The sequence below is a fragment of the Ursus arctos genome, unplaced genomic scaffold (assembly GCF_023065955.2).
Source record: "Ursus arctos isolate Adak ecotype North America unplaced genomic scaffold, UrsArc2.0 scaffold_17, whole genome shotgun sequence".
Classification (NCBI taxonomy): domain Eukaryota; kingdom Metazoa; phylum Chordata; class Mammalia; order Carnivora; family Ursidae; genus Ursus; species Ursus arctos.
In genome coordinates, this window is record NW_026622841.1 from 37,083,542 (window position 1) to 37,108,552 (window position 25,011).

At 36.2% G+C, this 25,011-nt stretch overlaps 1 protein-coding gene and 1 long non-coding RNA gene across 4 annotated transcripts in view; one reads left to right on the forward strand and one right to left on the reverse strand.

Moving 5' to 3' along the window:
• Positions 1-25,011, forward strand: part of NOL4 (nucleolar protein 4) — a 387,118-nt gene that overhangs the window by 311,193 nt on the left and 50,914 nt on the right. For both annotated transcript variants that reach the window (XM_044382912.2, XM_044382911.2), the window contains exon 10: positions 17,961-18,141. In XM_044382912.2, coding sequence (XP_044238847.1) covers positions 17,961-18,141 — 181 coding nt within the window. The remainder of the gene's footprint in view (positions 1-17,960; positions 18,142-25,011) is intronic.
• Positions 17,895-25,011, reverse strand: part of LOC130543931 (uncharacterized) — a 110,521-nt gene continuing 103,404 nt past the window's right edge. For both annotated transcript variants that reach the window (XR_008959706.1, XR_008959707.1), the window contains exon 3: positions 17,895-18,201. This is a non-coding gene — a long non-coding RNA (uncharacterized LOC130543931). The remainder of the gene's footprint in view (positions 18,202-25,011) is intronic.

Genomic DNA, 25,011 nt, shown 5'->3' on the forward strand with positions numbered 1-25,011 from the left:
ACAAATCTGTCTTCTCTCATTCTATCCCATTCAAGCTTGCAGTTTCCCTGCCAGCATAACATTTTCAAAACATTCGTCAGTCTTCCATGGATGTTGAAGTGATCCACATTACTTGACATGAGGGTTCTTCACACACCCTTCCTGGATGAGCTCGTCTCTATCCCTAGCCTCTGCTGAGATGGTTGACTGGACTTCGAAGTCACACTTAAAGTCTTTAGCATAGGGTGGCCCACCCATCCCCTTTTTTCAAAGCAGGTTGTCTAGAAAATTTGCCAAATCAAGTGCTGATTCCTTTGTGTTAGCAAATTCAAACTGCAACATGGGCTAACTCCAATTATTGCATTTTTAAAAGAATGTGTATATGGCTTTATGTCCATTAGGTGATATTATACCTAATAAGAATTTACCAACAGAACTATTGAAGGCATAGAATTTAAAGTATATCTATAAATGGAAAATATATTACTACCTCCAGTGCTATATAAATGGGGAAAAAATTTATAAATTATCTTTGTTTTACTTATTTAAAGATGTAAGGTAGGGCTAATATTTCCATTTATTTGTGTTTTTTTTTTTAATTACATGAGTTTTATTATCAGGAGATTGGCACAGATTCCCTCTCTCTCTCTCTCCTATGTAGCACAAATATAGAAAAACTCTTATACAAAATAAAATTTTATATCAAAATATGAAGGAATGCTAATAATCTTAAATCAGTGATAGGTATGGAGAAAATAAACATTTGAAATAAAATTCAAAAGAAAGGGAAATATAGCCCTATTCCCTATTGATACATGCTTTGCTCTTTCATGAATGTAGCAAGTATATATACTCCATTATGTTGCTACTGTCAAAGCAATAAAAGTACTTTATATACCTCATGCCCCCACATCCAGAAAATCTGTTCTTTCTTAAAAGAATTTATTTTGTATTTTTGCTAAGTATTTTTTTTTAAATGCTGCAGCTCAATGCTTTGTATTTATTGAATCATTTTTTACTTCAGACTATGGCCAGAGGAAGGGGTTCTCAGCCTCAAAAGAATCAGGGTAAAAAGTAACTCTTCTTATTGCCCACTGATATAAGTACTTTTGCTGAGTTGTAATTATTGTTAAGTATAAGATGGGAATACTATGGAGATTTACATTGTTTTTCTGCTTTAGAGACAAAGCTGTTAGAGAACCCAGTGATTCATGCATACGTACCGTGTACATTTCCCCTAATCAAGGCCATCTATAATTAGACTAGTAATAAGTGCTTCTTAATGATGAGGAGGAAACTAATTATTAATGAGCTGTCTCTTAAAAAGTACTGTCCATTCATTAGCTCTAAAGTGCTGACCAAGCTTTAAATGTGTGCATTCTGCTCTTAAAAAAATCAAACTAAAATTTAAGTATAACATTTATATATAAGAGATATATATTTGTTGCTCTTCTCTGAATATTGAAAACAGCATAGAAAATTCGACAGTGGTTTATTGATTATAGAGATGCCCACTCAAGACAGGTTCTGAAAAGTTGTTTGTATCTGTGTATGAAGGCAAGCAGCCCACAGCCCACATTCACCCCTGCACAGCACTGAGGGGACAGACATCAGGGCTGCCTGGCCTCAAATTCCTTCCCCTAATCCCTTCCTGAGCAACCGCTTCAGGCGGAGGAAAGGTCTTTGTGACATGTCAGGGTCCCCTGTTCTTGGACCTCAGAGGTGAAGTAAATACAGTGGATGCTGTTGTTATCAGGTAGCTCGAAAGCCTCGGTCCGTGAAGCACAGATGGGGAACCTGGGGCTGAGCTCTGGCTGTGGCCACGGGGCCCAATTCATCTCAACACACCCATTAGGTCTTACAGGTATTTCCAGGAATAATTCAGTAGAGCCCGGCATGAACTCATGTCTTGCTTCAACAGGTCAGGAAAACGCTGCTTCAGTATTCTGAAAAGAAATAAAAATTACAATGAATTGAATCATTTCTCAGTACAATAAACATGTGTGTGTGTGTGTGTGTGTGTGTGTCACAACTAGAGAGGAGGACGGCAAATGGGAGCAGACCACAGGAGTGTTTATTTGGCCTAAACATGGCTGGAAAATGTTTGCATTTGAACCCTTTTCCGGGGGGGGGGGGCATGTGCTCTAGAATTTACTACTGTCCCCGCAACTTGCCTTTGTCCTATAGTCAGACCCCTCTCTCACTTATGCACGTCGCTGGGTACCCAGAAGCAGTTGAGTTTGCCACCTCTAGCGTATCAAGACTTTTGATTTATATCATATTAGCCGAGACTTTTATTACCCAAACATACATGCCAACATTTTTTATTTAAAAATTAAAGCTTTGCTAATCCTCAAAAAAAAAGAATTAGGATGAGAAATAAGATAGTCTTTAGATGTTTTACCCATTCCAACTTATACAAATATGCAAATACTATCTCCTTTCCACATTTTGAGAGTAGGATAGAAAATATTGTTAAAGGAATAGGAGTAAGAAAGTTATTTAGATTTGATTCTTCTCTTTTTCCATATTTTAGCATGGAAGAATGTGTGGTTTTGCCCTTGAGAGAACTCCTGTGTTAGAAATAATACATATATCCGTAAGAATACAGGAAGGACATATGAATATATATCAGCAAGAATATACGAATACAAATCAAACTCAAGCTGCATTATGAACCTTGTTCTTAACCAACCACTGAATTAAGGTTTACTTCCTTTTTAAAATTCTAAATTTCTGTGTGATTTCTGTGAGCCACTTGGAACCAATAGCCTTGCTTGCTACAAAACATGGAAACAACTGGGCAGATTTCTTTTTTCCACCCAAAATGAATCTATCAGTATTCATTTTGAACTGAGTTGCCTGTTGTTCCTGGTAAGTTCAGAGGGAAATAAGCCTCTGGGTCCCCAAATAGGTAAACACATTATTTATGTTTGCTCATAGCAAAGACATGTTTAGTTAAAAAAAAAAAATGGGGCCAGAGTCCTTAAGCTAGAATTAAAAGACATTTATAAAGCAGACACACAACTAAATTAACTCATTTAAAATGAAGGATTCCTGGAATAAAGCATCTTGAAAGCCCACAGCTCATGAAGCATTTGAAAGCCATGGAAGGAGGGAGAGAGACAGCCTTCGTTAAGCAGGCCCCAAAAGGCACGCATCTTAGAATGAAGCCCTCATTTTTAATGAGCCTTCTGCAGAGTTCGAGATGATCATATTGTTCTTGAGGTGGTGGTGGTGTTAAACACCTTACCGCATTTTATCCAACCTACTCACAAAGCTGTACAGATATTAATATGACCCTATTTAGATGGCTTCCACAGGGCACATGGAACTGTGTGCCTTTGTTCACCCAAACACACCCAGAGACGAACAGGCTGAGGGCTGGGCCAGCTCTTGACGGCAACTCTGGGTGAACCGCTGACCGGAAACAGGGCTTTCTACCCAGCTGTTCACTCGTTTACACACAGGACTGTATCCTATCTTCTCTTGGCAAGGAAAGGCCCACAAAGGAGGGAGAAGGAGGAGGAAAGAAAGTTGTAGTTCATTTGCATAATTTAGGCTTCTGGAAATTAAAAGTATTAATCACCTTGCTGATTTTGTACTGAAATGAAAAAACTGCTTATCAGCAAATCCAGCCCCCTGCACGGTGCCCGGGTTAAAACAGCAAATCCCATCAAAGGGGAATTTTGAACTGAAGATAATGCTGAATTCAAGATGAAATAGCCTTGTGCGATTCCATTATTTTTCACTTCGCTTAATTTTATTTTAAACGCTATTTTAGAATTAAAACACCCCTTCCTTAATAATGAATGTCGTTTGTCCTTGAAGCTATAGTTGAGGCCAGTTACAAATTTTAAAAGATGAAGAAAACAACTTTGAATTTTTGCCTATAAACATCTGAAGATATACCTAAAAATATATTTAGTACTAGGCATACCAAAAAAAAATCGTAGTACTTGGTGGTCATCAGAGTAAGTATTGTTTATTAAGTAAACAGATGAAAATATTTTTTATTTGAAAAATTTCTCATTTCTACTGTCACATTGTTGCACATTTAAATAGATAATCATGAAATATTAAAATGATATTGCTAGCCATATTTCCTTTTCGCCTTTTGTGTCTTAATTGCCTAACGACATTAACATACCGTGGAACACTGTGTGGGAAAGATCTGCTTTGGATACCACTTTTCTGCCACCTGTAAAAGAGCTCCCAGCAGTATTTGACAGCTTACGCCTGATAAAGATCATTCCCTGTGAATGAACAAATGAATATTACTCTTTGTCTCCTCTAGTGAAACATCCCCAGTTTCTTTAAGTTCATTCTGAAGTCTTGCGATCTTCCAGCAACCTGGTTTTTCTTGCCTGGACAGGCTCAGTATATGCTGGCTCACAGGGTGGCAGTCGGGAAGGTCTGACTTGCTCAGCATGGTGCATGGGGTAAGCCCGCAAACTCTGGAGTCAGAGTGCCTGGGTTTAGACCTCAGTTTCAATACTTAGAGCTGTGTGAACTTGGATTTGTCACGTAGAAGCCTTTGTGCCTCTGTTTTTCCAGTGTGTAAAATGAGAGTTTAATAGTATATAATTCATTGGGAGGTTATGTGGATTAAGATAATATGACGGTCAATTAGCACAGTTCCTGGCATATAGTAAATGCTAAGTATTACCTGGTAATATATTTAGCTCTCCTTCTCTCTCTCTCTCTCTTTCTCTCTCTAGTGCCATTCTTTATTCAAGGAATAATTAAATGCAGGCAGCTCAACATTCTGGGATTTATAGACTTTTATCAGTGCAACTTAGGATGACATTAGATAATTTTTGTCTAATTCATCTATACATTAGGTCTGCTATTCTATGCATTCTAATATTAATTATTCTCTTTTGTTATACTTCAGTTAATTATAATTAATAATTCTAAAGTATTACCTGTTTCCTCTGCTCCTGGGTAGGTTCATGGGAAGGAGGCATTCCTTCTGTATCACTCATTACAACTGCAGCGTCTTGCACATTGTGTGCTCTCAATAAGTATTTTCACAAATGTTTTAGGGTACTTATAACTGTACATTGTTTCAGAGGTGCTAATGTTACAACATTTCCTCTTCACTTTGTGTGTATAAGTAATATTTTGGACTTAAGTTTAAGGCTCTACTTTCAGCCCCGTTGAGTTCATTGTATAAAATATCAGCCCGTAATGAAGTTGTTCAAATCCTGTTGCTGTTGACTTTGCATACTGTTTACTCTTTACCCTCCTCCTTCCCATCCTGCATCCTGTTTCTTATCACCCAAGTTGTTTGGTAGTCTATCAATACACTGACGCGTCTCAATTTAAACATCAAATGGCACAAGCTTAGAGCACAACTCTGTGGCATTCCTTCTAAAAACCTCTCTTCTAGCTGCTTTGATCCATTCACCTGTCTTTGGTCGTTCTGTTAAATTTGAACTATCCTCATACTGTTCTCTTTCAGCACACCCTGCTTTATTGAGTCACGTGTTTGGTTCTATGTCTAGAAAATCACCATGATCTGCATTTTTAAGTTTTCCTTTTTTTCCGAAAGAAAATGAGGTAAGTTTAGCATGAGTTGTTTCTTACCACTTTTAACCAGTTTTAAAATATTTAAATTGTCAGATTTAATGACTTCTATTGCTCTTATGATGGAAACAGTGTGATCTTTCTACTCACATATTTTAAATTTTCTTTTTCTATCAAACAAAATGTTCAGATAGTTTGCCATCTGATGTATTCAAACCATTTCAAATGACAAGAATCTGAGATTAAAAGATATACTTAATGTAGCTATCCAAATACTAAACATATTGCATTACATCCTAAAGTTCTCCTACCTGTAGCCTTCTATATATTGAAGTTTGAAAGTGTACATGTCTCTTGACATGGCAAAGTAAATCCTTGCCTTTATCTCTGCTTCCTTCCAAAACCCCACTAAAATAATCATAAGTGAATATAAAGGGTTTAGTCCTACAAGGAGATACAGAGTGGGGAGGATTCAGGAAAGGAAGATGGAAATCTGACATGCAAATGATAGTAAGGTGATACCAATAAGAAGCCATTCAATCCCTGTAGACCATGAACGTCTGAGAACTAAGGGTACCAGGTATCACGGAAAGTGGAGAAGCATGAATATGAAGATAGAAGAATTGGCTCAGTAGATCTGAGAAGTTATTAGACACTTGGTCCCCTCCCCAGTTCTGTATTACCATGGGATCTCTTCTTCTGAACCCCCAAGGAGGAGATGAGGGGTTTATCCTGCAGAGAAATAAATGCAAAAGGCTCTAAGCCCCGGCAAGCCAGGTATAACAGCAGGAACAATATACTGAAAATTGGCCAAATAAATTCTTCAGACTGAAGGCTCTATGTCTCTGCTAAAGGCTTTTTCACATTTCAGCTCCAAGAATGGAGATAGCCTAAAAATTTCTTCCATTCAGATAAATGAGAAATCTCTCAAAAATTGAGAATCCAGAAAGGAATAGAGCTATGAATCCTGGCACTCAAATTTCAGAAGCAAAGAAGAGAAGAACATTTTGAAGAAAAACATAATCCATATTCTCATATTTTTAAAAAGATTTTTCCTTGAGATAAATGAATACATGAAAAAATAAACAAAATCAAACTCTTGGAATATGAAAGTATATATGATAGTCAAAATTGTTTTAAGGATTGGAAGATCATTTGGGAAATTATACAGAAACTTTAGAAAATGAAACACAGAATGGAAAATTAAAGAGAAAGGTGGTTTTTTGTTTTTGTTTTTAAGGATCAATCTACAAGGGACAACATCTGGCTAATTAGAGTCAAGAGAAAGAGAAAATATCAAGAAATTATCCAAAAAAAAGAAAAAAAAACCTTTCAGAACTAAATAACATGCATTTCTGGAACAAAAGCCCATAAAGTTATCAGAAGAGTAAATGCGAACAAAGATCTGAATCACTCACATCACCATGAAATTTTCAGAACACACAAGATGAAGAGAAAATCTTAAATACTCAGGGAAGGAGAAAAAAAAAAGTCACATATAAAAAATTAGAAAGCCAAAGGACATCACTTGGCAAAAACTGTCCTCAACCCTAAAATATATGGGAGTAAAACCTGGAAAATTCTAAAGACAATTCTATATCCAGCAAAATTATCAATCGAATATAAGGGTAAAAGTAATTTAAAATAATTTTAATTATTTTAATTATGTATCTTCTAATAATTTTTCTCAGAAAGTTATTGGAAAATATTCTCCAGTGAAACAACATAAACAAAGGAAGAAGTCACTGAGTCTAAGAAGAGAAGACCCAAAATAGAAGGGGGGAGGGGGTGGAGGCTGGAAGAATATCTGAAATGACACTGTGGAGGAGGCCTTGGAGAAGAAACTTTCTAGATTAGAATAAGAAGATAGAGTTACAAGAGAGAAGTGTGCAGGAGAAATACAGAACTGATGGGACAATGGATGGATTTGATGATACGGTGAATGTTCCAAGGAGTTTTATATTTGTGTTCGAATTTGGGGAAAATTATTGTTAGTGGCTTAGAATCTAGCCAATTAGAAATAGTGGTTTGAAATACAAGCCACAGCAAAGAAAAAAAATTAATATCAAGGGAGTACAAATTTAGATAAGAAAGTGTACTCATTGTTCACTGGTTGGCCCAATAGTGAGCACTACTGTGTCATTCTGGGACCCAGCAGGGCAGATAGAGCATATTTGAAAGAGAATTGAAGACTGTTTGACAATGGGACTATTCACATAGGTGTGGGATGGCCTAAGGACATGCAGAAGAGAAGGCGAAGCATCCTAAGACTAGCAAGTGAGGGAAGCCTGGAGGAACAATGGAAGGGAACTGTTAGCAGAACCAGATAGGAGCGGAAGTCTGGGCAGAGGGGTGGTTGATAGGATCCAGGTTCAGCAGAGGATGAACACAGCTGCGCCAGAGAATGGTAGGGCCAGAGAGGCTGCTGGGGGATGAAAAACCCATGCATTCCCAACTCTCCACCTCTGAATACTGCCTGGGCTTCCCCTTGACCAAATCCTAGCAGCCAGAGCAAGGGAGCTAACTAACTTCATAGTGATTCTACTCCCAGGGCACAATCTTAGAGCATGCATCTGAAGGGGGGAAGTGAGAATATTCCGTTCAGTAGCAAAAATGTGTGTTTAAATGTTTTGTTGTAAGGCAAATTCTAGTCTAAACTATGTGAATACTTAAGGTGACATTACATGATGAAATCCTGGGGATCATAGAGATCTTTGGGTATGAAGAATGTTTCATATCAAATGTAGGATGGATTTCTGTGCAATGGTCATACACACACACACACACACACACACACACACCCCTCCCCTGTATGTTCATGTGACTGCCTCTTTTCTATCATTTTTAGCTTATTGGCTTATATACTTTTCTCAGAAAGGCCTTCTCTCTTGGACACCCATTTCCAGTTATTCTTTTACATCACCCTGGTTTTTTTTCATTATTAATGATTATCACTGTCTGAACTTATTATTATATCATAGAGTTTTCATTTCTTCCTCTTGCCTAATTTCTCCCTCCTCCCATACCTCTGCAGGTCTCCTCGAGGGCAGGTATCCTGCCTATTTTATCTGATGGTATATCCCCAGCACCTACCTGGATGTGTAGCCCAGTAAATAGGATATTCAATAGAACATTGTTTAAATAATCATGTAAGATTTCATCCTGGGTTGTACATATGATGTAATCAAAAGGGGGCCTGTTTAGTATGGCCTAGGTCTCTAGCTCAGGAGACTAGATGGGGGTATCATTAATAGAAATCAAGAGTTCAGGACGCAGAGCAAATTATGGCTACGGAAGTGAGAGTGCGAGAAGAAAGTGTACAGTTTTGACATACTGATTGGGAAGCACCTGTGGCATATGCAGGTATTTATGTCCAGTAGGGTTGAAAATGTGGACTCAGGAAAAGGTCTTAATTACAGATTGAGATTTAGAGGTCTTTGGTGTTAGAAGGGATAGATGAGTCATAAATACAGTTGAGATCTTGCAGGAAAATCTGCATAGAAAGTAGCAGACTCAAAGAGAAGCTTAGTTATACTGTTTTTACCAAAATTTATTATGGAGTAGAATAACAATCCAATATTTTAAGATAATACCACTACTCGAAATATATGCAGTGTTCAGGAACATTAATGGAGTTACTTGTGTATATTTTTGAGAAGTTAGAGAACTCCTAAAAATTAATGACTTCTTGAACTACAAGTTAGTTTTTCATCATAAAATTGTAAACTTTACATCTGATGTATGAAGAAATACACTAATAGTGCTATTTCTTTTCTTACTATATACCCTCCACCCACAGCCTACATGGTAGATCAGAACACTTACATAACTAAGTTATAAGTAAAAGAAACAGTACTATTCAGGAGAAGAATATTATATATACATATATATATACATACACACACACACACATATATATATACACATATATATATCACACACACATTTTGTGTATCATACACACACACACACACACACACCCATATGTAGTCAGTCTTAAACAATGTATATTAAATTCATCACTAGATTATTTTCAGTTCATTTCATGTGGTCTCATGCATGTTCCCTTTAAAACTTAATTTCACATTAATATAAAAGCATTATGACTCAGTCACTCTGGCATCACCATTCTGATGGCTTTTCTAATTACTTTAGTTTGACTATTTCATAATTAATATACTTGAAATACCAAAATGGATGGGTAATTTTTACACCCAGATTAAATTAAATTAAAATAACCTGTAAGCTTTTATTCCAATGTGTAGGAATTAAGATCTCAATTATGTGGCTCCTTCAAGATACACAATTCAGATGGAATTATGTTTACTATATGATTGAACATAATGTTCATCAAAAGTAGCCATGTAGGAATCTATTATGTAGAGTGACATTAGGAAGGCATCGTTCTTCATTCTGCTCATTCAACCATGCTGACACACCTGTTTCTAATTTTGAAATCATCTATGATTACCTCCCAACATCAGTGTCAAAATAGCATCATTAGTCAAGTTTCTCTATTTGCTCAAAAAGAAATGTGAAAAGATGAAAAATGTGTGCTGTGGCCAGTTTTTTTTTTTAACTTTAATTGTATTTTCAAATCTGTTTTCCAGTTGAGTCTAATTTTTTTAAGCTAGTGATGAAAACTCCCAGAATCATACTGAGAAGATTTTGGGTGACTGCCATCTGGGATAAATAAATAGTATCTGAGGGGACCCTTTTAAAGTACTCAGCCTGAGTTTTGTTGATCTATGCTTATGTAGACATTTGTGACAAGGAATTTAACCACAGTTTTAACATAAATTATAGCTTAATCGTGTACTTGAAATGAAAAAAATGAAATGAAAAGAAAGTTTGTTGCTCTTATTTAAAGTGGCATGCATTTTGTATTTAATTTGAACTAAAATGTTAATCACAACATCATTAATACCTCTTAGTTTATTTTAGCATTAGCCAATAATATATTGATGTTATATGTGGATAAAATAGACTAGAATTGATAAATGTCAATACTTAACCCCCCTTATGATGCTCCTTTATGTATCACAGACTTCATTATATTATAAAATAATGCACCTCTTCAGGCTGTCCAACATCACACTCTAGATGGCTGTTGCACAGTTAGCCTTAATCTTCTGGCATCATCATGTTAATAGGATTCTTATATAGTAGTTAATGGTTAACTGCTCTAAAAAAATCCTACTGCCTCCATTGTGCTTCTCAACGTTTAACACTAAAAGTATTTGTTCTGAATTTTGGTTGCAACTATAATATTTATTATGAATTTTTATTACAACTGTAATATTTTTATAGCTTAAGATTCTGACATAGCTACTATGTTTAGGTTCTTGCTTTGAGGGAAATTTCTAATCATTAGAATATAATTGTCTTGACATTCTTTTTGGACTTCCCATCTTCTATAGGGTATTTGGTTCAAGGTCTTTTGCTCTATAGCAATCTAAGAATTGAGCAACTCATTTACACGCAATTGAGGTCTTTGTTCTCTCCTACAATATCTTTTAGTCTCTATGTGCTTTTCTTGCATTTTTTCATAAAGATAATTGTATACAGGAGAAGAAGTACACAAATTTCAGATAAATAGGACTTGTTTCTTTTGTTTAAGAGTGACTGGCAGATATATTAGAGATTTAGGGAGAAAAAATATTTTGTTATCCTGGAATTTAGGTTAGTAAGGATGTGAAAAAGGAAAATACTACCTTTCTCAATTCTTAGTTTGATGAAAGCCATATCTAAACTTGCTTTATCTATATAACACTTTTAGATTTCACACAAAAAGTTAAAAAAGAAAAAAACTGGAAACTTTTAAGGAAACTTAAAAAAAATCTTTAAGAAAAATATTTAATTTGTTGTTCAACATTAGATACGTATGTTAAAATTTTGGAAACAAGATTCAAAATTAAATGACAAACCATCATCAGATATAACATATACAAACAAAACCCAAAACCAGCAGAAATAAAAAAATAATAAAGATTAGAGAAGAAATGATACAGAAACTAAACAATAGAACAGATCAATGAAACTAGGAGCCAATTCTTGAAAAAATTAATTATGAGAAACTTTCTATATATTGATGCCCTTTGGGGACATTTAGATTTGGATAGCTCAGAATATTACACTGCTAAAATTTTTTAGTTTTAGTTATGACCAGAGTACAGAGTGTTACAAGAGGAAGTGACAGAAAATGTGACTGCCAAGATTGTTCTCCAACTCTGAAGAGCTTTGGATGCCAGGAGCTCTGGGTTTTGTTCTCCAAGAAAAAAGAAACCTCAAAGTCTTTAAAGAGAAAGCAACATGATAAATGATTTTAAAAGATAGGTTTGAGGGGCTCCTGGGTGGCTCAGTCGTTAAGCGTCTGCCTTTGGCTCAGGGCGAGGTCCCAGAGTCCTGGGATATGCCCCACATCAGGCTCCTCCCCTGGGAACCTGCTTCTTCCTCTCCCACTCCCCCTGCCTGTGTTCCCTCTCTCGCTGGCTGTGTCTCTCTGTGTCAAATAAATAAATAAAATCTTAAAAAAAAAAAAAAAAAAAAGATAGGTTTGAGAAGAAGTGGACAAGATTTGAAGGGGGAAACACTGGCTGGAAGGTTATCACATTAGCCCAAAGGAGAGATTATGAGGCTCTGAATTATGTATTCTCAGTGAGGCCTTCTTAGATGTATGCTGATGAGGGTCATTTTTAAGATGGACCTGAGAAGACTTAGGTGTTGTTTGAGAGAAGCCCAGTGTCGGTCAAGAAAAAAATCTTGGTGTGATGCATTAACTAGAAAAAGATATATTGGTGATAGAAGTTATTGTTTTGTTTTTCAATTAAAAAATTTTGTAAGAGGTATCTGGAGGAAGGAAAACATAAACTTAATTTCGAAATATATGAGAAGAGTTTGAGAAACATCTGGGTAACAGCTATCTTGCTGTGGTTTTGGTTTCTCAAGTCAGAAACACAATCTAGCTTCTCTGTTATTTCACTTCTTATCGCTAGATGACTTGGATTTGGTCAAGAGGTGTTTTCCTTATTATCTTAGTGGGCTTGGGAGCATCTTTTCAAAGGACGGTCTTTTGTGGTCGCTATCTTAAGTATTTGTATGGCCAACAAGGGGAGGAGACTGTCTGGAATGCTTCTGAGCTAAAGAAGTGAGTCCCTGAATATGACTCTGTGTGTGTGTGTGTGTGTGTGTGTGTGTGTGTGTGTGTGTGTGTTGATGGCATCATCAATCACTTCTTACCATCTCAAGTAATACGTACATTTACTTTAAGTGCCGACTGCTTTGTTTTTGTTTTCTTTTGTTCTTAGCCGTAAAGCAGTTTAAATGGAAGTTCCGGTTCTCTCAGATCTTTTATCAATTTCCCTGGAAACTCTTAGCGATGTACTTAGTTCTGGAACACTTGCTATCAAATGGAAGAAGAGAAGCTTTTAGAAAGTAGAGATCTTTTCCAGTAGTTTACATATGAAATAAGTTGTACTCCCTCACCCCATCTGTACTAATAAAGTGAAGGAGACATTTAGAACAGTCACTTAAGTAAAAATGCTTCTGTCATATAGACTACAAAGAACATCTAAAGATAGGAGAAATCCTATAACAGTTGTCTAGAAAGCTCAGCAAACTGTCACCTGAATTATCTGTGTGTTTACTGTTCTTCAGTGAGAAGCTTTTTTGAGGTCTGTGCAAGTCTCTTCACCTTAAAAAGGTGAATCACTAGTTCCCCGACCACCTCAATGATAAGCAAAAAGTATAACTCACTCTTGATGCAGCATTGCCTTGCAAACTCTAATTGCTCTAATAATGTAAGGTGAAAGACAAAAAGAAGAAAGATAGATGGATTATTGAATCTAGCAGTAAATTTTATTGGAGTTTTCTAACTATAGATAGAGAAAACTTAATGAAAACATAAAGTATACTTAATAGATGGTGGAAACTACAGTCTAAGAAAAAGTGTAATTCTTGGGAGATAGAATAAAAGCAATGTAACATTTCCCATGCAAATTTTTTTGAAATCTGTTGTCAAAAATTTGAGTGGAATCAATCAAATTTCATTTTTATAGAGAAAGTATCTATCTAAGGTACTCGAGTTAAGGATTCCTTAGGCCTCTGCACTTCGGAATTCAATGTGTATGGCCCAAGTACGGACCAGGTTCCACAACTTCAAGTTCGTCCCTGTCCAGTTTCTGAGGATAAGGTACAAGAGAACACAAACCAGTCTTCTCAAAGAGTGCGACAATGTCTACTCCTTCAAATCATTCCCGATCTTGCCCTCCAGCCATAAGTAATCACACATCCTATTACAAGACCCTGTTTTTTGAAATATGAAATGCATACTTACATGCATCAAGGCTTTATTTATTGATTAGGCCAGAGCCTAATTATAGAAGTAACTGTGAGTATTTCTTTAATTTGTATATTTTTAATCAAAGAAATCTGAATCAAAACAGCACTGCATTATCTAGTGTGCTGCTGCTGGTCATTAAATCCCTGATACAATCTTACTTTTATGGAATTTTTTAAAGAAAATTTGAACTCTGTCTCATAAAAGCCAGGATAGGATTTTGTCTGATTTTTGATGAATAAAATTTATTTCATTGCCTAGATATGCAATCTTGTAACATATTAATATTATCCTCTTTTAAAAATCTTCATAGCAACCCAGGGGGCAAGCTGTCAGCCTTGAGAAGTTTGAGAACTAATGATTATTAAAAGTTGCTTACAGAGATAAAATGTGACTCTAGGGGATATTTATTTTTTATGTCATTAAAATGTTGCTTCAAAACCAATAACAGTGATCATTCAAAAGAAGAACATGAATTATATTAAAGTTTTGCCCAAAAGATACTGCAGGCCAGATTTTATTGGGACTTTCATATGTTTTCTTTCTCAACATATAGTGGACTGCCAAGAACATTAATAATGCAAATCTGTGTTTGAACACAAATGACTCCCTACAAGGCCTGTTTTGATTATTAATAGAATTAATTATCTGCCTGCTCCATGCAGTTCCTGAGGTTTGGAATAACAGTTAATAATGAAAGACTAAGGCAAATTTTAAAAATAGCATGTTTAATAATACAAATTAATTCTATCATACAAAGAATGAGCCAATATTGTGGAGACGATGCCTTCTCTCTTCTCCCTTTTTACTCATCATTAAGAAATTCCTCTCCTGTGAGGAATCTTATCATTTTCCAAACACAGGAAAATAGACTGGGATGTTCAGAAGAGCCACCGATTTTGCCAAACTAGAAATTCAAATTTTATCATGTTGCCCAAGTTATTTTCAATCAAGAACCTGGGAAGTTATGCTAGCAGTGGAATTGTTTGAGGCCAGCCCCTTCCCAAGGACCTCAAAATTGCTTTGAAGTATGGAATATTCTGCCTTCTTTCAGAGTTTCAATGGCTACATGTCTTGACAGAAAGAATACTTCCCAGCCCAGTGGTTTTATTATGAAAATGTGCTTTAGATGTGGTGATTTTATGAATTTAGACTAAGGCAAAGAAGGTTTGCTAGTCTGTGTTATGAGAAAGAACGTGTCAGGACAGCATATGTGGGTGCCCTTGTCCCATAATCTCAGGAAGACTCTAAGACATTTCCCCCAGAAGCCTTATAGTTCCATGAGTGTACTTTGAAATGTATTTCTTTAGAGAAAATAGAAGTCATTTACATAAAAAAAAATCCATGGAACACATCGTGGATTCACCTATCAATTTTCTGATAAGCTTTTCTCATTTAATAAGTTTAAATTGAGTGACTGTGTAAGACTTGTTTCTTTCTACTATGGAGGACGATAGGTAGGTAGATAGATTTATCTATATAGTTATAGAGGAATATCTATATATACGTATATAGAGGTATATAGTATATCATTCATATATGTATATATAGTATGTATATATAGTCTATATATAGTATATATTCATATATATGTATAGTATGTATATATAGTATATATGTGTGTGTGTGTGTATATATAGTATAATATACTATATATATATAAATGATAATCTCTGTCTCCAGGCAGGGAGGAGATTGGCACTCCTAGATGGGAGACCATTTCACTACACTTTTATAAAAGACTTTTGGACACTGATGAGGTGCTGTCATCATTGATTTTACCATTTTCCACTCACCCTGTCATTGTAACATGCCATTTAAAAGGCTATTGGTTACAGTTTCTAATATTGTAATAGTTGCTATGTTCCGGTACCACTAATATTGCTTTATTAACAATTCTTGTTCACAGTAGCACTATAATTAGTATAATTATTTACCTCAGTCCTACTTATTATGGCACATACCTCCAGTAACAAAAGATTCCTGGAAATATCCTCTTAGATATCTTAGCTTCTTTAAACTTTCTTACTGTCTGTAATATATTACATCATAGTACCAGGGAAAAAAAACTCATGTATATTGGTATGTCTTTAGAAAAATTCCCTATTTCCAGTGGTAAATTCCGTGAAGGCCCAGTATCTCCATTCTAAAACTCACTGTCTTTGGGTACTTTCAACTAGCAAAGAGTAACTTTTAGAATAAAAAAAAAAAAAAAAAAAAAGAAGTCTGGAACTTTCTGACTTCCCAATCTAAATAGTAGAGCAGTGATACCAAAAGAATTTGATTCTATCTTGGTCTCTTCTTTAGAGCAGTTTCTCCAGGAAAGTGTTATTCTAAAGTAATTTACCCTCCCAGGGATGACCAGGGTTTAAATGGCAAGAGGGAATTATAATCAGATATTCCAGTTCATACACCAATTTAGGTCAGTTCACATTTGTTTGTTTGTTTTTAAAGGCAATGCTGGGCAAATTCTTATTTTCAGTTCAATTTACACAGAGGTTTTTTTCCATTTACTTTGAAATCTTTATTACCTAGAAATGAAAGGGTGAAATGCTCATAGATTATGTTTCTAAGTGAAATGGTCAGAGTTGAATTGTTGAATAGATCAGTTAGAGATGAAAAGATGAAAAGAACAAGAACAAAATCATAATTGCATAATCCTGATGGCTGTGGTGATGCTTTCAGTACATGAAAGCTTAGAATATTTCTGAATATAACAATACCACTGGGTGCATAAGAGCAAACTTATTCCATGTGTCCTCTTTTTTTAGTACTTGTTGCCTTTTAAAAAATGTATTCAAAGATTATTTCTCTACGCATATCCTCTAAACTTAAAAGTTGCAAAATACTTCTGATTATGACAAAAAGACTCCTAGGAATTCACTAGGAATCTGTTTATAATTCTTTCTTATTAAAAAAAAAAGAAAGAAAATATGAAGAATGCCGCAAGTGAAGTCATATATGTTGTATATATTTTAGATTTTATAAACTCACAACTGAAGAGCAATTCAACCTGTTTCACTATTGACAATACATACAATTTATTACAAATTTTAATTGTCATTTACAACTTGACATGGTTAGAGGTTTTGATGCACAGTTGGGGACACAAGTGTAGCTTAAGAAAGAAAAAGCAAGCTGAAAGGCCCGGGTTTATTCCGGTTTTGTTAGGCTGTGCATGAAATGGGCTGAGTGTGGAGTTAGCACGCCATCGGTTTTGCTACAATCATGAAATAAACAGGGAGGCATGGAGGGAGGGAAGAGAGGGTGGTGGAGGGCAGGCAGGCGCAGGCTGGAAAAAAAAGATTTTAAGAAAGTCAACTTTGCAAAGGTTTTTCTACAAATTATAATTTCTCTTTATATATTTTTTCAGCCTAGCTAGTTTTTTTTCCTAACGTTTAACATAAAATTCACCCACCCAATGATTTCCAAGTGTAGAGGACAATATTGTCAACCATATGAATGTTGTTGTGCGCACACTCCCCAGAACCGGCAGGACTGCAATTAGACCCAGGGAACAACTCCCTGGCTACCACCTCCCCCTCCCCCAGCCCTTTGCGACCACCCTTCGACTTTCTGTTCTGTGTGTTCCACTGCTTTAGATACGTCATCTAACAGAATCATGCAAAATTTGTCTTTTTGTGACGAACTCGTTTCACGTAGCCTTATGTCCTCAAGGTTCATCCACGCTGTAGGATGACAGGATTTCCTTCTTTTGTTAAGGCGGAATAATATTCCACCATAGTCACAGACCACATTTTCTTTCTCTGTTCACCTGCTGTGGACCTCGAGGTTGCTTTCACCTCTGGGCTATGGTGAACAGCTCTCTTCGTGCAATTTTAAATTCAGGTAGAAAGTGGAAATTGTGCCATCTCCAGTCACATTGTTACTTTGTTTTCCTTTTTTTTTTTTTTTTTTTTTTTTTAAGTTTTAAGCAAGTTGTTGAAAATGTGCCTACGTGCTGACTTCATGATGCGGACCATAGATTCCCGCGCCCCCCCCCCACCCCCCCCAGGATGAGCGCAGACATGTAGATGACGGTAGGACAGTGCTGGTCAAGGAGGGGGAGCGCTGTGATCTGACGCCTCCTGGCCTGCTGCTGTCATTGCAGGACGAGTCCGCGCCGGCTGACAAAGCGTGCAAGCCAGAGGCAGCCCAGGCCACGTACTCCACGTCCACGGTTCCGGGCTCGCAGGAGGTGTTGTACATCAACGGAAACGGCACCTACAGTTACCATAGCTACAGAGGGCTAGGCGGGGGCCTGCTCAACCTGAATGACGCTTCCAGTAGTGGTGAGTCCGTATATTCATTGTGCTTTTTCTGTGCATCTGGGGAGAGCAGATTCTCCAAATCTGAGAGGAGAAAATGAATTTACTGTGATAAGCAAGAGCCAGTAGCCATCGGCTGAAAACAAGACCATTTAATACAGAACATTTGTCTCCCTGCAAGGATCTCTCCTTGTTCTCTTGCTGTTTCTGAAAGTAGCGGCACTACGATGCAGGGGAGTAACTGATGTTTTGCACTCAAAAAATCTCAACTAGAGAAAGAGCAATTTTTTTTTCTAACCAAAGAGTTACACATTCTCCACCCCCCAACCTGTAATGCACTATTCGTCAAGAATAATGACCCATTTTTCTCAACGTTCAAAGAGGTTTTTAATTTCGAAAATTGGAGGCACCAGGAACTTTCCTGATTTGATAAAACACAATAGTCATTATAGCTAAGAACATACGAACGGAAGCAACACATAGAAACAACCTGGGGCTCTCCGTGCTCCGCCCGCGACCAATGGGGTGCTGCAGCCGCTCGCGCTGGCTCGTGCTGGCTCGTGCTTGGTAAATTTTTAGGAATTTCTCGAGCTTATATACCAAAATGAGTTCCAAATGTGTAATATAAAAGGAATAATATGCATGGGTGAGCTTCTTATAACTGGGTTGTAGGAAAGTTTTCCTAAAGTATACTTAAAATCCAGGGAATTTAAAAAATAAGTTCCATTTCTCGCTCTCTCTCATAAGTTCTATTTCTCTCTCTCTAAGTTCCATTTCTCTCTCTCTCTGTCTCACACGCACGCACTTTTGCATGACAAAAAAACACGATACACTAAAAAATAAATGATTTGGGAAAATTATTAGCTACGTATACTATAAAATGTTAACTAGCCAGTACATGAAGTTCTTCTAAAAAGAAAGAAATACCCAAAACTATATATTAAAAAAGTAAGGCTAGAAAATGAAAACACAGTTCCCAAAGAAAGCAATGCAAATATCCTTTAAATATGGGTAAAGTTACTTAACCCCACTCATTCCTAATAAGAAAAATGCAGATAAGCAAAAATTGAAATATTTACACAATATTCTTTTGACAAGGCTGTGGGGGAAATGAGTAGCTTGTAGCTTGTAGAAAAGCAAAAAGTTGGGGTGGAATTTGGCAGTATCTAGAAAAATTAGATATGCATTTACCATTCAGCCCAGCGATCTCTTTAGGAATCTCTGGTTAGAAATTTATCTTAAAGACATGCATCCAAACAAGAGAGTAACATGCAGCTATAAAAAGTGATAAAAAAAAATCTCTTTATACACTCCAAATGCTAAAAAGTACCTATAGTATGCTAACATTTATTAAAGAAGGATTTATATAATTAAAAAAAAAAGTTTACATGAAGGCAGGAATGGGGGAGAAGAGTATGGGGAAAGGAATATAACCCGGAAATGTGAGTATAATTGGTTTTTATATTTTGTTTTACAAATTTAACTTTGAACAATTTACATACATAATTATAAACCAAACTGACTTTAAGAATTCCTGATATTGAAAGAAAAAAATGATGCAAATAAACTTTATCTGTTTAATAAGTGGTTGGCATAGCCCCCACACAGAGGAACTTTTCCAAGTGATCTCAAAAACCGTAATTTGACTCCACAGCGTGTAAGTCTATAGTAAAACCTTAAACTATTTTCAGTAATCATATTATTATTTTGGGACTGCTTGTGCATTGTGGTTTAAAGCAAATTTATAATTATGTTGATGTCAGTGAAAGTTGGAATTTTTAACAAGACGCAAAGTAGATATAGATGTAAAAGCAATACGTTCAAGCAAAAACTCTATAATCTTGTATTTGAATTGGTAGTATCAGTGAGTCATTTTGTACTTAAAAATGCCTGAAAATAAAGACCAATTTTAATTTGAGTATTTGACTTAGGCTTGGTCAGCCTTTAATGTATTTCGGAGGGAACTGCATTATTAATGTCAAAGAGTATATACTCTAGAAAATCACTTCCTATAGAATACTGGAAATAAGCTCTGAGTTGTTCAGGGGTGACTGGAAAGCTGGGGCTGGCTCTTTGGTCTGCTTTAAAATTGAAGTTGCTCTAAGGACAGGATCACTAAGCTTTAGTCTGAATCAGTTGCCTCCAAATCAAAAGAAGGGTGCGTCAAGTGGAAGGGAAAAAAAGAAAGCCTCTTATTTAGGAAAGAAACTAAATTTCAAGTGTATATTCAGTTTTTCCAAAGCTAATGAGTCTTCTCAGTTGTTTTCAAGTCTCGTTTGTATTTAGACAGGAAATCAGCAGGAATGAGAAAGTTCAATACCAGAAAGGGACAACACAAACAAAAGCTGAGCATTCCTTTAGCCAAAAAAGCTGGAAACTAACAAGTCTTTTTAAATATTTGACATGGGAAATAAGAACTGATAGGTAATTCAGAACTCAACCACCAAATCAAAACATTTGGGGGAAAAGTGTATTGACTGTAGATTTTATTGACAGAAACTTTGTTTTTTAGACTTAAACAGTCATTGATTTATTAGTGATTTATTTAACATCAAGTAATAGCAATACCGATCACTGGCTGAGTCCTTGTGGTGCTTCATGTAATTTCCATTTATTCCTTACACAGTCCTCTGAGATCTGTTTTGTAGTTTTGTGGAAAAATTTTATAAAAATTGAACTTGCCCCAACTTAAAAAAATAATGTTTAGGCACCACTTCCTTTTTTTCCTAATGTTTGAAACCCGTTTTCTGAGGCTCCGAGACAGTGAGTGACTTTCCCAAGGTCCCTCCTTAATAAAGGGAGGTGGCAGGATCTGAGCACAGGCTTTCTGACATCAGAGGCCGATTGTAAACCCCTGAGCTAACTGTTCAAAGGAAGCAAGTACTGAAGTATGTGATAGCCTCTGGTAAGAACTAATCAACTTTTTCTCTCCGGAGACACTCCTATTCTGGACATTTTATTTAATGGGTGAATCATACACTATGTGGTCTTTTGTGCTGGGCATCTTCCATTTAGCATGCTGTTTTAAAGGTTCATCTGTATTATAGTATGAATCAATACTTCATTCTTTTTTATTGCCAAATAATGTTCCATTCTGTGGCTGTGCTATATTTTGTTTAGCCATTCAATTGACAGGCAGTTGGATTTTTCTCACTTTGGGGTTACTATGAATAATGCTATAAACATTTATGTACAAGTTAGTGTACATATGTTATGATTCTTTTGGGTGTATACCTAGGAGTGAAATTGCAGGTCCATTCATATGGTAACTCTATGATTAACATTTTGAGGACATAATAGACTCAGTGTGAGGTGTCTTTTCATTTTTTTCAATCTTTAAAAATTTTTCTTACCTATGTCTTATAATATTTACAATACAAGCTTTGCACTTCTTTTACCATTTCCTTTTGTGATGCTATTGTAGATGGAATGTTTTCCTTAAAATATTCTGTATATTTTTTTATGATTGGAAGAGTTTGTAAAGTAGTGGTATTAATTCTTAAAATGTTCAGTAGAATTCAGGAGTGATGATACTTGTGTCTGGGTTTTTCTGAGGGGTTTTTGATCACTAACCCATTCTCTTGTTATAGGTCCACTTTTATTGATTATTTCTTTTTGAGTCAGTGTAGGTAGTTTCTGTATTTCCAGAAATTTGTCCATTTCAACTGAATTATCTAATTTACTGACATAGTTGCTCATAGGATTCCTTTATAATCCTTTCTGTTTTCATAAGGTCAGTAGTGATGCTCCCTCTGTAATTTCCGATTGTAGTTGTTTGGGTTCTCCCCTTTCTTCTTGGTGACTCGAGCTAAAGGCTTGCCATTTTGCTTGATCTTTTCAAAGAACAAGTTTTGGCTTCATTTTCTTTTTTTTTCTATTCTCTATTTCATTGATTTTTACTCCCACATTTATTATTTCCTTCATTTTGCTTCCGTTAAGTTCAGTTTGTCCTTGTTTTCCAGTCTTATGCTGAAAAGTGAAGACATTTATTTGAAGCCCATTTTTCTTCTTCATATATAGCTATTTACAGCTATAAATTTCCTTCTAAGCATTTCTTTATTTGCATCACAAAGCTTTTGTTATATTGTGTTTTTGTTTTCATTCACCTTAAAGTGTTTTCTAATTTCCTTTGTCACTTCTTTTTTGACCCACAGGTTATTTAGTGATATGTTGTTAATTGCTACATATTTGTGAATTTCCCAAATTTATTCAGTGATTTCTAATTTTATTCTATCGTGATTGGAAAACACACTTCATATATTTCAAACCTTTCAAATTAATTAAAGCTTGTTTTATGACCCATATTGTGGTCTACCCTAGAGAATGTTGCATGTGTACCTAAGAAGAATGTGTATTCTGCTGTTGATGGTTGAGTATTGGTAAATCTGTATTTGGTCTAGTTGGTTTATACGGTTGTCCAAGTTTTCTATTTTTTTTATAATAATTTTTTATTATGTTAGTCACCATACAGTCCATCCTTAGTTTTTGATGTAATGTTCCATGATTCATTATTTGTGTATAACACCCAGTGCTCCATGCAATACATGCCCTCCTTAATACCCATCACCTGCCTATCCCAATCCCCCACCCCCCTCCCCTCTGAAGCCCTCAGTTTGTTTCCCAGAGTCCATACTCTCTCATGGTTCATACCCCCTTCTGTTTACCCCCCCCCACTTCATTCTTCCCTTCCTTCTCCTACCGATTTTCCAGCTATTTCTTTAGTTCCAGAAATGAGTGAAACCATACGATAATTGTCTTTTCCGCTTGACTTATTTCACTTAGCATAATCTCCTCCAGTCCCATCCATGTTGCTGCAAATGTTGGGCAATCGTTCTTTCTGATGGCTGAGTAATATTCCATTGTATATATGGACCACATCTTCTTAATCCATTCGTCTGTTGAAGGGCATCTCGGCTCCTTCCACAATTTAGCTATTGTGGACAATGCTGCTATGAACATTGGGGTGCATTTGGCCCTTCTCTTCACTCCGCCTGTATCTTTGGGTAAATACCCAGTAGTGCAATGGCTGGATCATAGGGTAGCTCTATTTTTAACTTTTTAAGGGACCTTCACACTGTTTTCCAAAGTGGCTGTAACAACTTGCATTCCCACCAACAGTGTAAGAGGGATCCCCTTTCACCATTTCCTCTTCAACATTTGTTGTTTCCTGCCTTGTCAATTTTTGCCATTCTAACTGTAAGGTGGTATCTCAATGTGGTTTCGATTTGAATTTCCCTGATGGCTAATGATTTTGAACATTTTTTCATGTGTCTGTTAGCCATCTGTATATCTTCATTGGAAAAGTGTCTGTTCATATCTTCTGCCCATTTTTGATTTGATTATTTGTTTCTCGTGTATTGAGTTTGAGAAGTTCCTTGTAGATCTTAGATACCAGTCTTTTATCTGTAGTGTCATTCGCAAATATCTTCTCCCATCCCTCGGCTGCCTCTTAGTTTTTTTGACTGTTTCCCTGGCTGTGCAGAAACTTTTTATCTTGAAGTCCCACAAGTTCATTTTTTCTTTTGTTTCTCTTTCCTTTGGAGATGTGTCAAGAAAGAAGTTGCTGTGGCTGATGTCAAAGAGGTTGCAGCCTATGTTCTCCTCTAGGATTTTGATGGATTCCTGTCTCACATGGAGGTCTTTCATCCATTTGGAGTTTATCGTTGTGTATGGTGTGAGAGAGTGGTCAAGTTTCATTCTTTTGCATGTAGCTGTCCAATGTTCCCAGCACCGTTTATTGAGGAGACTGTCTTTTTTCCACTGGGTATTTTTTCCTGCTTTGTCAAAGATTAGTTGCCCAAAGAGCCGAGGGTCCATTTCTGGGTTCTCTATTCTGTTCCACTGGTCTATGTGTCTCTTTTTGTGCCAGTACCATGCTGTCTCTGTGATCACAGCTTTGTAGTACAGCTTGAAATCTGGCATTGTGATGCCCCCAGCTTTGTTTTTCCTTTTCAGCAATTCCTTGGCGATTCGGGGCCTTTTCTGGTTCCGCACAAATTTAAGGGCTGTTTTTTCCAGTTCTTTGAAAAATGTCATTGGTATTTTGATTGGGATGGCATTGAAAGTATAGATTGCTCTGGGTAGCATAGACATTTTAACCATGTTTATTCTTCCGATCCATGAGCATGGAATATTTTTCCATCTTTTTGTGTCTTCTTCAATATCTTTCAAGAGTGATTTGTAGTTTCTAGGATATAGATCCTTTATGTCTCTGGTTAAGTTAATTCCAAGATAACGTATGATTTTTGGTGCTATTGTTAATGGAATGGATTCCCTAATTTCTCTTTCTTCAGTCTCATTGTTCGTGTATAGAAATGCAACTGATTTCTGAGCATTGATTTTGTATCCCGCCACATTACTGAATTGCTCTATAACTTCTAGTAGTTTGGGGGTGTAGTCTTTTGGGTTTTCCATATAGAGTATCATGTCATCTGCGAAGAGAGACAGTCTGACTTCTTCTTTGCTGATTTCAATACCTTTTATCCCTTTTTGTTGTCTGATTGCTGTTGCAAGGACTTCTAGTATAATAATGGCAAGAGTGGGCATCCTTGTCGTGTTCCTGATCTTAAGGGAAAGGCTTTCAGCTTTTCCCCATTGAGAATGATATTCGCTGTAGGCTTTTCATAGATGGCTTTTATGAAATTGAGGAATATACCCTCTATCCCTACGCTCTGAAGGATTTTAATCAGGAAAGGATTATGTATTTTGTCAAATGCTTTTTCTGCATCAATTGAGAGAATCATATGATTCTGGACTCTTTTCTTGTTGATATGATTTATCACACTGATCTATTTGTGAATGTTGAACCATCCGTGCAACCCAGGGATGAATCCCACTTGGTCATGATGGATAATCCTTTTAATGTACTGTTGGATCCTATTAGCTAGGATCTTG